At 42.4% G+C, this 15,287-nt stretch overlaps 2 protein-coding genes across 2 annotated transcripts in view; one reads left to right on the top strand and one right to left on the bottom strand.

The window, feature by feature from the left end:
• SYN3 (synapsin III) overlaps positions 1–15,287 on the top strand; it is a 206,431-nt gene that overhangs the window by 62,134 nt on the left and 129,010 nt on the right. Inside the window, exon 6 of the mRNA XM_065838673.2 lies at positions 2,659–2,748. Coding sequence (XP_065694745.1) covers positions 2,659–2,748 — 90 coding nt within the window. The remainder of the gene's footprint in view (positions 1–2,658; positions 2,749–15,287) is intronic.
• TIMP3 (TIMP metallopeptidase inhibitor 3) overlaps positions 5,685–15,287 on the bottom strand; it is a 38,896-nt gene continuing 29,293 nt past the window's right edge. The window contains exons 3-5 of the mRNA XM_065838661.2: positions 11,728–11,839; positions 10,946–11,067; positions 5,685–10,317 (exon numbers count right to left, since the gene is read on the bottom strand). Coding sequence (XP_065694733.1) covers positions 10,120–10,317; positions 10,946–11,067; positions 11,728–11,839 — 432 coding nt within the window. The 3' untranslated portion in view covers positions 5,685–10,119. The remainder of the gene's footprint in view (positions 10,318–10,945; positions 11,068–11,727; positions 11,840–15,287) is intronic.

The raw sequence follows: 15,287 nt of genomic DNA, 5'->3' as shown, positions 1-15,287 counted from the left end.
GAGATCCTCTGAATGGATCTTTTTATCTCTCTGTAAAGACACCCTGCAAGTAACTCTGATGTCCAACCAGCCAGACAAGGCATTTTGCTTGTATACCTGTTCCAGGTACTTAAAAGCCAGCCTGTGCCACATTGCCTTGCCCCATGTCATGCTCTGTGGTCTGAAGGCAAGCTCATTAAAAACAGGGGAACCACAGAAAGTAAGAACTGATACCAAAATATGAAATGGGCAGTTATAGCTAGCTGAGCTGCTGGCAGTAACGTTCCTGCTCTTCTAAAATATTAATACACTGGGAGGCGCTACTTGAGCTCTGCTACCAGGTATCTGAGGGGTTGTTGCAGTGTGCAACATGGGTGTCTCTTTGCCAGTATCCTGTCCCTAACAACTGCCAAAAAATATGAGGGAATTATTCCATGAGGGTCAATGCCAAAGTCAGACCTTTTTGCAGGCTTGGCCCATGAAGAAGGCTCCCAGATGACTGAGTCTCTCAGCTGCCCATCTGAAATACTTATTTCAGCAACAGCAGACAGCTATGTGCTTCAAAAGGAAGCCCAAGGAACAAGTCAGGACACTGTCAGCTGGACATTTGTTCCAGTTCTTTTGTTCGAGCTGATTTCCTAGGATAAACGTATGTCACCTCAGTGTCACGGCATCTACGGTTCACCAGGGCTGCGTGCAGCACAGCAAAGGGCACATGCTGCTCTCAGACAAGGTGTTTTTCCTTCTCTCCCTGTCTCTCTCCCTCATTCTGTTTAATTTTTAAGCCCTGTTTGCTCACTTTGCTGGTCAAAAGAGGGCTTTATTTTCCTTCTCTAGGGTGTGCAGGACTAGTGCAAGTAGCTAAGAGAAGCAAGCTGTCCTCCTTCACCAACGTCAATACCCTTCTTGCCAACAATAATTATTCTACACAGGGATTTTTTCTCTTATCTGCTGATAAGTGTAGGGGGTGGTGGTGTTAGTGATGGGATATGCCACTTCTTGATATTTTCTAGGTTTCTTTAAATGCCGCATTTTGACCTTAGCAAAAGGATTCTTTGCATTTGTTTGCAAATCTGCCGGCAGCTGCCCTTTCAGCATGTGGCCTGCATCTGGCACACACATTACAGGCTAATTTTTTTGCACACTGGCTGCATTTTTTACACCCATACTACCCTTTAACTCCCAAGGGGATATTTCTTCTCCATCACCAAGTGAAGTTTCAATTTCTTACACAGAAATGCTTTTGCTTAGACCAGTTCAGTAAGCAGGACAGGAGCCCTAGCATAGGTACTCAGCAAAAACATTCTCAGTAGCTTTCTCTTTATCTGGAATGAAACATTGGGGTTGTGATTTGGTGCATTTACTGTTTTCAGATGTTGCTCAGAAGTGCTCAGAACACATAAGATTAGGCAGCTGATACTACTGGGAAGAAAATGGACTTTCTTTCCCCTCCCTGGTTCCCTAGATGTCTGTCTCCTTCACTTAACCAGTGTGTTACCTCCTTCAGGTGACACAGAGATCTCCTTCAAGATTAATGCATCACTAGCTTTGATGGGGAACTTGAAGGAAATTGTGTAAAGAACTTAAAGTGAGACTTGACCCAGACTGGAGGCCTTTAGGAATTAAACTTGATTTTACCAAATACCAGGGATCTTGGAATCTACATTCAATTTCTAAATTACTTTGCAAATTGGACATCAATGGGGAATTCAGTCACAGCTCAGCAGGAACCAAAATTCTTACCTGTGGAGTAATCCCTATTCTCTTAGCATCCATGAAAATACCCAAGCTACCTTATTCAGCTTTACCACTTATTCAGTCTAACCACTTCACCAACAGCACTGCCAGTTCAGCATTGTCCCTGGTCAGGGGGTTGTTCAGGTTGGGATAGTGGCAAATGTTCACCCTTGTATGTGAAATACCAGCACTCTTGCTTTCCCCGTAGTTGTTACCTACTGCTCTCTCTAGATACCATCCTCACAGACTGGTGCCTTCCTCAGACCTCACTGGTAGATGGGACAGGGGAAGCAGATGATCTCCCCTTTCTCCTGCCATGCATGTGGGCTGTTGGGAGACTCTTGGTTCATGATAAATGTCAGTTAGGACTGCTGATGGGCTTATGCTTCCTTGGTTTAACACTCAAACCAGGTAGGATGGGCAATTCCTTTTAGTCACCTCTCTCATTAGCAATTCTCCTTCCCTTTACTATGATGGGTAAATGTGCCTTGCTTTGATTTGGCTGTGGCGCAGAGACCCAAGGGAGAGTTTTGATGTCTGTTGTCTCTGCTCAGGAGTGGTGGCACTGATTTCCCACCTGGTCACTCCTCTGAGCCCTTTCCTCTACCAAGAAGGGCCTCCCCAGCCACATTTGAAAAGCAAAGCTTGTTCATAGCAGATCTGTAACTAAACCCAAACTGATCCCCTTCAGTCTCTTGAACCTCTTCTCAGCTCTGTTAGTCCAAGGTTTGTGTACATAAGCCAGCTTGGCCCTGGGTAAATACAGCAACTTCATAACTTCTTACTGCTCTCAGGTCAAGAAAGCAAGGTGGGAAAGGCATAATAACATGTTTCTCTCACCTCCTTCACCAGGGTCAGAACATTTTGCAAGCACTTACCTGTTACACAATAAGCCACTGACATCCACTCTATCTGTTTTTGTTCCTTCTCCCTCACCCCAAGTTCTCTCAGCTCATTAAAATCTTCAACTCACTGGGTCCAGAGAAGTTCCCCCTTGTGGAGCAGACATTCTTCCCAAGCCATAAGCAGATGGTGAGTACCTTTGCTTTCTTCTGATACCAGCGTGGATGGGGGAGAAGCAATGAATGTGAATTTGGCACAAGAGACGGCAGTGGGAATGCTGGGAAGAGTCTCAATTTTACTTACAGAGAATTACCAGCTAAAAAGCAATATGCAAAAAACACTGCTCAGGAACTACTTTCGTTTCTTTCCCAGCCCTCCCCCAGGTCATGTATGGACCCTGAATAAGTGAGCAATGAGAACAGGCTCAAAACCAAAGCAAAAATTCATTGTAAAATCTAGTCAACAAAAGCTCATCCCTTAGAGCAAGGAACCACTTCATTCAGATGAAGAGGATTGTTTTCCCTTCCTGGAATTGTTTAAAATATGTTGACGATTTGGGACACGGCCCATAAGACATGTTTGTTTCTCATTGTCAGTTTGGTTGGTCTGTCACGTGGTCGCCATCCATGAAACCTTTATCAGCCTGCTAGGTACTCAAAGTCAATTGGAGTTCTTTAGTACGACCTTGTTTCAGCTCATAATGCTTCCTTTGCAGAGTCGCACTGGGGTCTAGGCTTCCTGCCAACAACTAAGCACTTGGTGCCCCAAGTGTCTGCTGGGCACTGGACCAAACTCTTAGGCCACCTGCTAAGGAGATTTGTGTAGGTGTCTTTAGTCCTGGAGAACACAGCAAAGAGAGCGGGTTTGTTTAAAACTCTTCACGTCTCTTGTCTTCCCTGGGTTAAAAGGGTGGCTAGTCCTTCATGAATTTTTGCTCCCAGCTTACATCCATAAATTAGTGGCTCGTCTTACCTGTCTGGAGCTTTGATGAGACCCTTTGTGAACCATGACTTCCCCATGTGAGCTATTGGCTGTTTGAGCTGGTTTCCCACATGATTGTGAACTAGAACAGCATTGTCAGCCTGAAGATTAGGGTTGTTGAGATGTCAAACTAGGACTCAAAAATGTTCAAACCTCTCTTCTCTCACACACTTGTTGCAACACTGTGGGTCAACCACAATGCATAAGAGGGTGTAGTTACCTGATGGTGGACATAGATGCCTAGTGGGACTTTCAAAATTCAAAAGGAAGCCTCACTTGAGTTCTTTTGAAAAAATCCCACTGGTACTTGCTAGGTACCTGCACACCTTGAACTGCCAGTCCTTCACCTCTCTGTTCCAATGCTCTGTTCTCCACCTGTGCTGCGTGGACAACAGCATTTCCACGCTTCACAGGCACGTCATGAAGGTAAGTAGAGGCATGAGTGTCATGAAACACCCACGTAATGCAGTGGTAAGAGTTGTATTACCATTTAAGACATAAATAAATGGATGGTCTTTGAACACTATGTGACAGTTTGTTTCAGCCTTGTAAGATATATTAGTTGATAAATTCTGTTGCCTTTAATTCCCACTGATTTATAAAAAGGGTTTCATGATGTATGTAACGCTTCAGGACAGTTGTGACTTTGACCATCACTTCAGGATTGCTATTTTTTGGAAGATTTGATTAAGGTTTTCATTGCAAATACGTTAGCTGGCACTTTCAGCATTATTTTTCTGCCTTAAAATCTGAATTTTGATTCCTCGGCATGTAAATATATTTGTTACCAGCATAGTAGCTTGGTTTAATAAGGCACTGATCTTAATTCCACATATTTTTCATCTTTGCAACCGATCATCTACTTGGAGATGCTATTGTTTACTTCCACATGCATACAGGAACCTCTTTAAACTGTAGATAATCTCATCTGAACACAAACACTGTTGTTGGTATGCAAGCTTGAATAATCTGGTTTAAACCAGTCACTTTCCAAACATTTACACAATCCACTTGGGCAAATTCAGGCCAGTCCTTTCCAGGTGGGGGCAGGGGTCTGCCTCACAGAGTGAATCTACATAACTTCTCAAGATCTTTTCTAGATGCATCTTCACAGTATTCTGGGCCGCGAGAGGCTCAAGCCAAGCAAGTGCTCTCGCACTCATCACTCTGAGTACCTGTGAACATTGCTTGCCTGCTGTGCATCAGCCTCTCTGTGTGTCAGACAGGAATATAATCTTCCTTTCCCACCCTTTTTCTTCCTTTTCCTAAAGGCATTTTCAAGCTATACCAGTTAGCACTCATAAAATAACACTGTGGTCCTTTGATGGCTGACCCCCTGGAAGTGTTTATAGCTGGTGCTACAGTTGTACTTCTCTGCAATGTGATAATACTTTAAGCAATTTTAAATTCTCACATATGAGATCCTTATCTTTCCATGTCCAAAGTTTTCCAAAGATGACTTTCTAAACTTTTGGATGAAACATAGTACAGATTCAAAAATCTGCTTCATTCTTTCATCTGTGCAGAGAACAGAGGTTTTCCTAAAGCATAAGTGAGATAAAGGAAATTTCTAAGAGTAGGCCCATTTTCGTGAGCATTTTAACCAAGCAGAAAATGCTTGTTCTGATCTCATGACAGCAGGGCATTTTAACCACCAAACCTGAAGAGAGGACACAAGGCTCTAACATTTCACAGCTGAAAAGATCCAGAAGCTCTCTCTCTCTTTCCTTTGCTATGAGCATCTACCTTTCAACCCTCTTCCCAGTAACTAGAAATAAGAGCAATCTGGCAACTGTTCTTCTAAGGCCCTACTGGTGCTACCTGACAGGCATAACTGCCTTGCTCTGTACTGACCCCCTATGGCCAGCAAACACGTGGGATACATTAATTTCAAAGGGGATTTTTTGCTTCTCCTGGGCTTACGACCCCCATAACAATTCTTAGAGAGACCACCTTTTTAAAAAGAGGGAGGGACTGCTGGATGGATCTTTGCCAAAGAGCAAGAACTGCCAGGGGTGGAATGACTGCTTTGGGCCCAATAAAAAGGTATCACGAAAGGGAAGGAAATGAATAAATCCACTTGCAAATCCATTTGTGTACATTTGAAGTGGACTGAAACTAATATAAGTGAAACAGAGACAGAATGTCTGTGATAGAAATAAAACCACTTTACTGTTTAGAATAAAAGGACACTATAAAAAGTGAACATTATGCAACATTACCTTAAAAGACAATATACATTCACTGAATATAAAATTTATAAATAACATGGAGGAAAACTGTAAACAGTGCTAGAAAATTTAGCAACAAATACATTCCTTCTGGACAAGATTTTTCACATGGGTTTGGTTCCTTCCCCAAGTTTCCATGACTATCAGGAACAGCGGAGCGGCTCTATGAAGGAAGGACAGTGTCAGAGAGAAGGAGAAGCCAGTAAAGCAGCAAAAAAGGTTTAGTGGATTTTAAAGATTTTTCTCAAGACTGGTAGCCCCAAAAGATACTTATTCTAAAAAAAAAAAAAGACACAGAAGTTTTGCAGTTCCCTAAATTTTGTTCTGCCCTTTAAGCTACAAAAGACACTATAAGCAATATATACTTTCAGAGACATCTGAAAGAATGGAAACTTGTTCCCATGGAGGCCTTTACTTCAAACAGTCCTTACTGCAAAAAACAAACCGGCATGTTTCCCATCACCCTGAGGTAGCATTTCACTCCAGCCAAACATGAATGGGATATGGTGATATCTTTAGGTTTTAGAATAGTCCTAATCTAAAGGACCATGTAAGTTTTCAAAACATGGGAAATTTAGACCCAAAATGGCAGGTTCATCCCATACAGGGGAGGTGGAAGCCTCCCACCAGAGGACTTTATTCAAGGTATTCCATGCACAGATCTCGTGCTCTCTACACCCTCCACTTTGGAAAAGGCAAATTAAATCCAATCTCTCCCAAACCTTCAATATATTTTTCATATCTTTTGTAATCCTAAAAGGGAAAACACTGTCAAGCAAATAAGGAAAATTGTCTAGCAATAAAAAAGGCAGACAGCAACAGTCTGGAAAGGAGCTATGCATTTTAAAAAATACTTTCAATAATGTTGGTATCTTTAATGCGTGATGGGGAAAGCCCTCATCCTGTACATGCCCAAAGGTCATGCTCACAGGAGCCGTGTCATTGACAGTTCCCCTTTAACCTTAGGTTATGGGGTGAAGCGAGGGGCATGTCAGAGGTGACAGGAAGATATTTGTGCTGCTGTAAGCCATTGTATGCTCCACGGCCTAACATTCTGGGGAGAACTTCACGCCTGCCTCCTCACATCTCCATGCCTGGTGTTTTCACACATTGCACGGCCTGAGAGTTTTGTCCATTGGCAGGCAGAAGTGAATTAGCAGGACAGAAGAGAGCAGACAGAAAGGAAAAAAATGTTTGCATCCAATTTAGAGCCCGTTCAATCCATTTAATGGCTCCCTCCTACTTCAAGGGAGCCTTCAGTCAGGTTCTTAATGCAAGAACAAGTTAGAGCTTAGCCCAAGAAAGACATGTCCCTGATAGCCCGCACAGAAACAAAATTAAGAAGCCTCCCAAAAGAAATGTATTTTTACTGGATTCTTCCCCCTCCTTTTGGCTCCATATTTTTAAAAGCCGTAACAACTGTTTCTTTACACAGCAAGAGGTAAGATTTGCTACCAAACCCCCACCCCTGCCAGTCTAGCTGTCTGCATCTCAGTAATATTTTACCATCTGCAATATAAAATGGGAATACGCTTCATGTTGTGGTAACGCGGCGGCTGTTTTGTTGTTTACAAAGCACATAGCTACATTATATCCTACTTAGGGACACAAGTCCTCATAGCATTAGAATGCAAATATTTTCACAATAGTTTGAGTGCAATACTGTGATGTCTCAGCTAGCTAAATGAATCAGTGACAGGTAAAATATACAGAGCTACAGTTTCATGAAAATTCAAATCAACACTTTGCTGCATCAAGGGGCGTTTTCATTTAGCCTTCCAAAGCCATGGAAAGTGGCTTCAGCTTAAAGAGACATCAGCTTTGCGATGTCACCTTGAGCATGAGGAGGGCCATGTCCAGCCACGCTGACTCCACGCGATGCAGACAGGGAGGGTGGCGAGGCCCGCTCCTCCCTCCCTCCGTGATCCGCAGAGATTCTGTCAGCGGTTGCACGGCTCCAACAGAGACCGCTCCGCTGCGCCCAAAGCCCAACCCTGTACTCTGCCAAAAGGGGTGACCCACCACCCGATCCTGTGATGGGTGCTGTGAAGCACCCTACTCTCCCTCTCATCTCCAACCTGTAGTTGAGGAGCTGTCACAGGGAAGAGGACTTTTCAAACACGTTCCAAGCCAATCCAACATACTTTCAATGTTGTGTTGGATTTTTTTTGTGCTGCGTTGCCACTCGGAGCAGCTGAAAAAAAGATACACAGCAGACCTAGACACCTTTTACATCAACTCTTCAAAAATGCCCTTTAAAGCTCATGTTAAAAATGAAGCTCCAAGCTTTCTGCTGCAACAATTGATCTAGTAAATGTGGCATTTCAGGGGATGTAGGTCTGGCAGAGCTCCAGTAGCTCGCAAGGAACATAAAAACACATCAGGGCCCATCTCAGACACCCCTTCCTTGACATTTGGCAGAGGCCCCAAACAACCCTTCAGTAATTGAGGTCACTGACTGTAAAACGCTGTATTGCCCCAGGCTGGAATCACTGCAATGCTTCTTCCTGCTGGTGGCAGCTCTGCTTTCTAAGTGGAATGAACTGAAGATATATGGAAACTTAAGATAAATAATTATAATAATACAAAACCAAAGTTAAGTATAATCTTCTCCCTGCCCAAGCCCTCCCCATCCAAAACTCAGTCACCCATTTTGTCAGCACCCCTTCTTCACCATCATTAAAACTTAAAATACTTTTATTTGATAAGAAAAATTATATTATAGTTTTCTTAATAAAAAAAACCAAAATAGAACGAAAAAAAAACTTCTCCAGTCAACAGCAAAGCACAAGACAGTAAGGCTCCTCCTCCCACATCACTGCAGGACACGGACACGGTGTGAGCACACGCACAGAGCTGTGCCTAGAGGGAAACACAGCACTTGACACAGAAGGAATCCTCTGGGCAGCTGAAATTTTACGATCCCAGCCAGCACTTATTAGGAGACCACTTTTCTTCGCCTGGCCCCCACACGCACATTTCCTTCCACTATATAAACAATTGCAGCTAGTGTAGCTGCAGGGGAGGAATCGCGGCGCAAGGAGGTACAGAGGAAACAATGACTGTAGCAACTACTGCAGATGTATGGGAGCTTCAATACCTTAAAAACTCCTCACTGACTCGGAATGTCAATATTTCTGTCTTTTAACACAATCAAACCATTCTTTTTTCTTTTTTTTTTTTTTTTTTTTTTTACAACACAAAAAAAATTCCATGTCCTGTCAAAAATAGCTTATGTCATTACGGGTATATACATCTTAGTTCAGCAAAACACTATTTTGGCAATAGATTTTTTTTTTGTTTGTGTTTTTTTTTTTTTTTTTTTGTTACAGTAAGAGCTCTAGCAAGTCTCCCCTTTCCCTCTTCCATGTGATTGGTTTACGGTTGGAATTTTTGCATCTGTTTAGTTTAAGGTGTTCACAAGCTGGTTCTGCTGTTGAAGCTAAGCTGCAAAAATTTCAGGGGCCAATGCTGCTCAAAACAGGATGGCACAGCACTTCATCAGCTCTGCTGTAGGTGGATTTACCTCCCTGAACATAGGGGATGGGGCTTTTGTTTTTTAAACAACAACAAAAATACAAAATACTCTCTTTTGTTCTGGGGAAAGCCAGAACTTTAAATGTGCTGTTGCATTTACACTGTGACTGAATTAACTAGGGCAATCAGTCAACAATGCTTTCACCAGATGATGTGGTCAGACACATCAGGTGAATTCTCCCACTGCTGCAGTCAATCACATTGCCAATCTCTCCCAGAGAGGAGCATGTCTTTTGGACAATCATTTTTTCCAGCGTTTAGGCTGAGTTTCTTTTCAGTTTGTTTCATTAGCTAATCTGTTTAAGGAAACCTGTTTTCCTTCAAATTGATTTGTCTACATATTTTCAGCACTTAGTGCATGAGGAGGGGTGACAGGAAGCCAGCGCATAGAATACAGTGCCTAATTGGCATACTTTTTAGATTTTTGTTTTCCTAAAAAAATAGAGGTTATATTGCTACAGCTAATGATACCTGTAAGAGAGCAAGAGCTCCATCTTTTTTTTTCTTTTTTCTTTTTTTTTTTTTTCTCCTCCCATTTATCCCTCTGGTGTGCAAAAGTAAGCTCTCAAATGTCATCTGATCAAAATGAGTGGTATCAAAAAATGGAAAAGGTGATTACAAATTCAGTAAGGTAGCACAGACTTTTTTTTCTTTTTTTTTTCCTTTTCTTTTTTTAAGTGTTCGAAGTGCTAAAATTTGCATGAAAACAGGCACTAATTTCATTGTCATCATCATGATCTGGTAAGAGTTAGTGTCCAAAGGAAGATCAGCCACAAGTAAGGGAGAGGGGAGATAAGGAAGGGACAGCTGCTCAGGGGTCTGTGGCATTGATTATCGTTTTGTCTGGATGCGACCATCCTCTATACCAGATGCAATAACCTTCCGCCCTTTGGATGCAGGCATAGTGCTTCGCTTGGTATCCTGAGTGGCCGAAGTTGGAGATCATGTCTGTCCAAATACACTCATTCTTGGAGGTGGCGAAGCAGGGCACATAGTAGCAGGGTCTAATCTGCAATTGTGGAAAGCAATCGCATAAGGCTACATAGATTAACAATATTATATAAAACATCTTTTTACCACAAACAAGGGATTCAAAATTCTATTCCTTCAAACCTTGCTTATTAATGCAAAATTCAGCCTCAGTTCAATAAGCATGTAAGCATGTGCTTAGCTTCACATACACAGGTAATTCCAAAGTTAAAAGGGTTTTTCAGGTGCAGAAAAGTTGAGCTTATGTCTATGTTTTTCCAGGCCTTGGGCCACGAGTAAAAATCTTTGTGCTAGTGCTAGGCTGTGAGGTTTTAAGCACCCAAGACGTTTACACATGAAAAAACCTGGACATGTCTTGCCAAGCCTCTGGTACCTGATTTCATTCACCTGCAAATGATTCTGTATGGATTTTGAAAGCCTTCCCAAACTCCAGCTAACTCCAACAGGGCATTAAAAGGCATAGACTGCATTTTTATTTGATTGTCTCTACTCTCAACACTAAAGCTGGGATTTTCTTTTTGCCTGTAAAAATTGCTGTCCTCTATTCCTCTGCCTGGCTGTTAACCAGCATCATCAGTATTACCAGTCAGAGGAAAGAGAATTCTAGGGTTTGACTGTCTTAAGGCCACCTAATTAGAGAGACATACCTTGCATCCACAGCCCAGATGATAACGATGATTCAGTGCTTTACGCTGGGACAGAGTCAGCTGGTCCCATTTCTCATACCAGTTGCAGAGGCCAGTGTAAACCTTTCCTTCATACACACGGCCTTGAAAACAGAGACACAGTGACAAGTTAGCACTTCTCAGCTCAACCACTCTTCTCGTTTCCTGAGATTGCTAATGCTCTCAATATGTTTGGCTTCAGTCACTTCTTTTTATTAACTGGTTCAGGAATCTCTGGCCAGCAAGATTACAGCACTTCTGTAAGTTAGCCAGCTGTAAGCACCAGCAACAATACACATGACGGCATGCTCCTCTCATCAGCAGAGCTAAACTAAGTGAATCAACACCTTCACCAGAAACAAGACTGGGCAACTTGCACATCCTTATCTCCTTGCATCCCCCCATCTCAGCAGCCTGCATTTCTCCAGCTCATTCCAAAAGGGATCCTCCACTTCTGGTGCAGCTGAGTAGCAACCAGTTCCCTGTGACAGACATGACAGCTCAGGTATGAATTGACAGCTGTGGACTGTCATACAGTATATTTGTAACAACATGGCTGGATATAAGAGGTAAGGCAGGAGAAAGAGGGAAATCTAGAGAGTTAAATGACTCTCAGCATTAAAAAATACTATACATCAAAATACCGTTGGCCATCTTAACACTTGGGAAACTGCGTACAGAGCTGTCTACACAGTCGTCCATGGCCTTTAGCAGGTGTATGTATAGAAGAAGTTCTGATTATGAAGAAGTACTCTGTCCTTTACCTGTAATCAGATATTGGTACTTGTTGACCTCCAGCTTGACTCCACAAAGACTCTCAGAGGCTTCTGTGTAGATGTATTGAACATGTGGCATTATCTGGAAGCCCCTGTACATCTAGAGAAACAAATAAAAATGCTTTAAGTCATCTTCAGATGATAATTTTTCACGTAGATTCTTCACAATCCATGTTCCTAGACTGCAATGGCAAGGAGTGAACCCTTAGTTTTTACAAGGGTGAAAGATTAATGGCACAAGCTGGACTCTGATGCCAGTATCCCCACCAAATCTGCTGGTGGAGAATACCCACCTGTTAACAAGCCACTGCAATTCAGCACAGGGACCACTTTTCCCCACCCACATTATTTCCAGTGGCCCTGACTGAGCAAAGCCACCAACATCGCAAGCTCTGCCAACACCCTGAACAATTTTTTTTCTTTATATAGCTCGTAATCAGGAAGAAACTAAAATACTTTGAGTTTGGAATCTTTCTCCTTCACGTGATTTAAACAATTTCTTCTGAACTAAGATTTTTCTTTTAAACAATGATCCTGTTTTCCAGTGTTGCTGCTGGAAAGGTTTCAAATCTTGGTGCTTGATCCAAGTCATCAAGCCAAACACCTCCTTCTCAAACACCTAACACAGGCAACTCCTGCTGACCTCAGGAAAGATTTAATGTTTCTCTTACTAAATGAACACAGAAACAGAATTCTGCCCCATCTCTTAAAACTAGCCTGGTACTGGGCATCATAAAGAAAATACCATGTATACATAATCCCCCTATGCTGCTTCTCCTTTTTCATAATCTCTCTTAAGGGGATGCCAGCATACAGTTGAGTGATTGAAATATGAACCCACAAATATACTAGCAGTTGGACTGTCAGAAATTATGATGTGTCCCTATCTGACCTGATCTTACCACTGCAATTTAGGGAAAATCATCCGTGCCTGTTAGTAGCATAATGAAGACTGTATAGCAATGGGACAACCACTGCGTTCATACATCGGACCAAATAAAACATATCCTAACTTTGAAATATTGAGGACAATTTTCCTCCCAATTTCATCTTTTAAATTTGGTTATCTTTTCAAAGTATTTGGTCTTTCTTCCTCACCAGCTGTATGAATAGCCAATGTTTAAAAGTTAAACAACAGGAGTCAAAGAATCACAATTTCATAACGTTTCCCAGCCTATCCTTTTCTCTGACAGCTTTATTCATACACTTTAATGTTTACAGTTAAACTGAATGTGAAAGTGAGGCAAAAGAGGAAAAAAAAAATCCCAAACAATCCCAGAGATACTGATTCTTGCTGTCATATCACCTGAGCAGTGGCATTCTCTTCCATGCTGTATTCTATTTCTTGATGTCCCCTATCATCCTCACATATGTGTCTCCATTTGTTCATCTTTCACAACCCCCTTCTCATTTAAAAATTAAAAAATCACTTTCTTCTACACAATTCATCCGTGCTATTCTTTCTGATGTTAGAGGCCTGGTTCATACCTCTACGAAGTCAGCGAAAGGATGTCTTTTGATTTAACAGATTTTATACTAGGTCCAGATACTGCATTTAAAAAAACATATAAAAATTCTACTAATGCTGCCATGCTGAGAGGTCAAACTATCATCTTGGCATCCATGGAATGTCTGCCAGGTTGGTTTTTTTCTTCCTTAGTTATATTACCTCAATCAGCATAACCTTATAACCATATCACAAATCAGTAACAGCACTGCTGTGTACAGTAAAAGACATGCTGAAGAGTTTGGATTTTCCAGCCTGCCCTCTGCACTCAGAAAATACGCAAGGAAAGCTTTTTTTAAAAAAATTAAGCATACTGTATCAACAAAAGCCCACAGATCATGTTCGGAATACAGCATTTTGTCCATGAGTAAGCAAAGGGCATATTCTTACACTGAAGATGGAAGAACTGAACCTTGCCTAAACTCTGCTTTATCTCTGCAGTTTTCTTGATATGGGACAATCCACTCAGATTTTCCAATTATGCTCAAGACAGCTGGCAGTCTAGGCTCTGGCACAGGCATCCTGTCTGTCCTTGGATGAGTTATTTAGCCTTTCGGTACACTTTTGTTCCTCATCTGTAGAACAGCCCTGCCTTGCTTCAGGCCTCATTCTAGTGGATGTCACAGCAAGAAGCTACAATAACAGTATCTAAGCAGATAAGGTAAGCTAAGCTAACAGCTGGGTCTGCCCAGTCTCTCCAGGCAGTGCATTATCTATGTTGCAGAGAGCTGTATGCTCTGCATGTGCAGTACAAGTGATCTGTCACTCAGAGCACCAAGCTTCAAGTAGCGTTGGGCTAATTCAGTGTGCTATCAAGTCTACATGTGCACAGGCACACTTTGAGCCTGTTCTCCCCCATGCATAAAGGGCTACAAGGGAAACTTATTGTTCCTCTGAGAAGGTGCTTAGGCCCTTCCTACAGGACCCTTAGAGTCATCACTCCTCGCATCTTCTGCACCCTCGAGCTCAACATGACTGCCTATCAAGCAAACAGTGACACTGAGCCAGAGTTTGGTTTTTGACTCTTGGACCTAATTTCCTATTTCCTTTCCATCGGGGACAGCACTGTCAGGGTTACTGAAGGAAGCATGCTCAGCCTCTCAAAAAGCACTTCAGCTCACCCCTTGGTGACCTTCATCAATGCTAGCAACTGTCACGCTAATTGAGCCAGTGCTGGGGGCAGACAGTGCCTGCCTCATCCTAGAAAATTCACCATGACCTTGGTTCTCAGGAGAAGAAAAAAAAAAAAAATTGGCAAGGGGGATTCTTCTACAGATGCCCTCTTTCAAAACAAATAAAACAATACTTTAAGTATTATTTTTGGATACACAAAATATCCTGGAAGTGCTATTAGACCAGTCAGAAGAAAACCAACCATAAAGCTTGCCTCTCCTAAGTGCCACCCTCGGAGTCCTCCTGTCGCCACAAATGTGTATTTTTGGAGGCATAATGACAGGGAACAAAGTATTAGCAAGCGTCACATAGTGGTGTCTGCTAGTGCTGCTCCATTTCCAGCTGTGTCAGCATTCCCCTTAGCAGCCCCCATACTGCCTCAGAAATGCACATGCAAATCCTATGGTGGTTCATACTGCATGATTAACTTCACCCTGTGATATGATGTTCCTCCCTTTGTCCCTCCCATGTTAGGTCACAACAGATGCCAAGGCTTGGAGTCATCTTGCCTAACTTTCAGCTACCTAAAATGTAGGGATTTCATATGAATTAGGCATCCTCTCTAGTCAAACAGCAAGGATGGGCACCTCGAGAACAACTCAGCCTATCCTAAAATAGCTGTCTACAACTGGTGGGCTGAATTACACTTTGGGGGCTCTTGTCTCTTTCCATTGACAATCAAGAGAACAGGAAAGACTCAACACCTCCTTTTAGTCTGTCTAAAATTAAGCTAAATTAATCTCACCCCACTTCTTTCCTCATGGGACTATCAGGTTTCACCCCTTAGAGTCATTTTACAGATTAGAAACAAACCAAGGAAAGCCTCCTTGCTTCTGGCAGCCTGTGCAGAGCACTGCCATGGTCAACC

This window comes from Patagioenas fasciata, chromosome 1 (assembly GCF_037038585.1).
Source record: "Patagioenas fasciata isolate bPatFas1 chromosome 1, bPatFas1.hap1, whole genome shotgun sequence".
NCBI lineage: Eukaryota > Metazoa > Chordata > Aves > Columbiformes > Columbidae > Patagioenas > Patagioenas fasciata.
The sequence above is the reverse complement of the archived record's forward strand: the minus strand, read 5'-3'. Positions and strand labels throughout refer to the sequence as shown.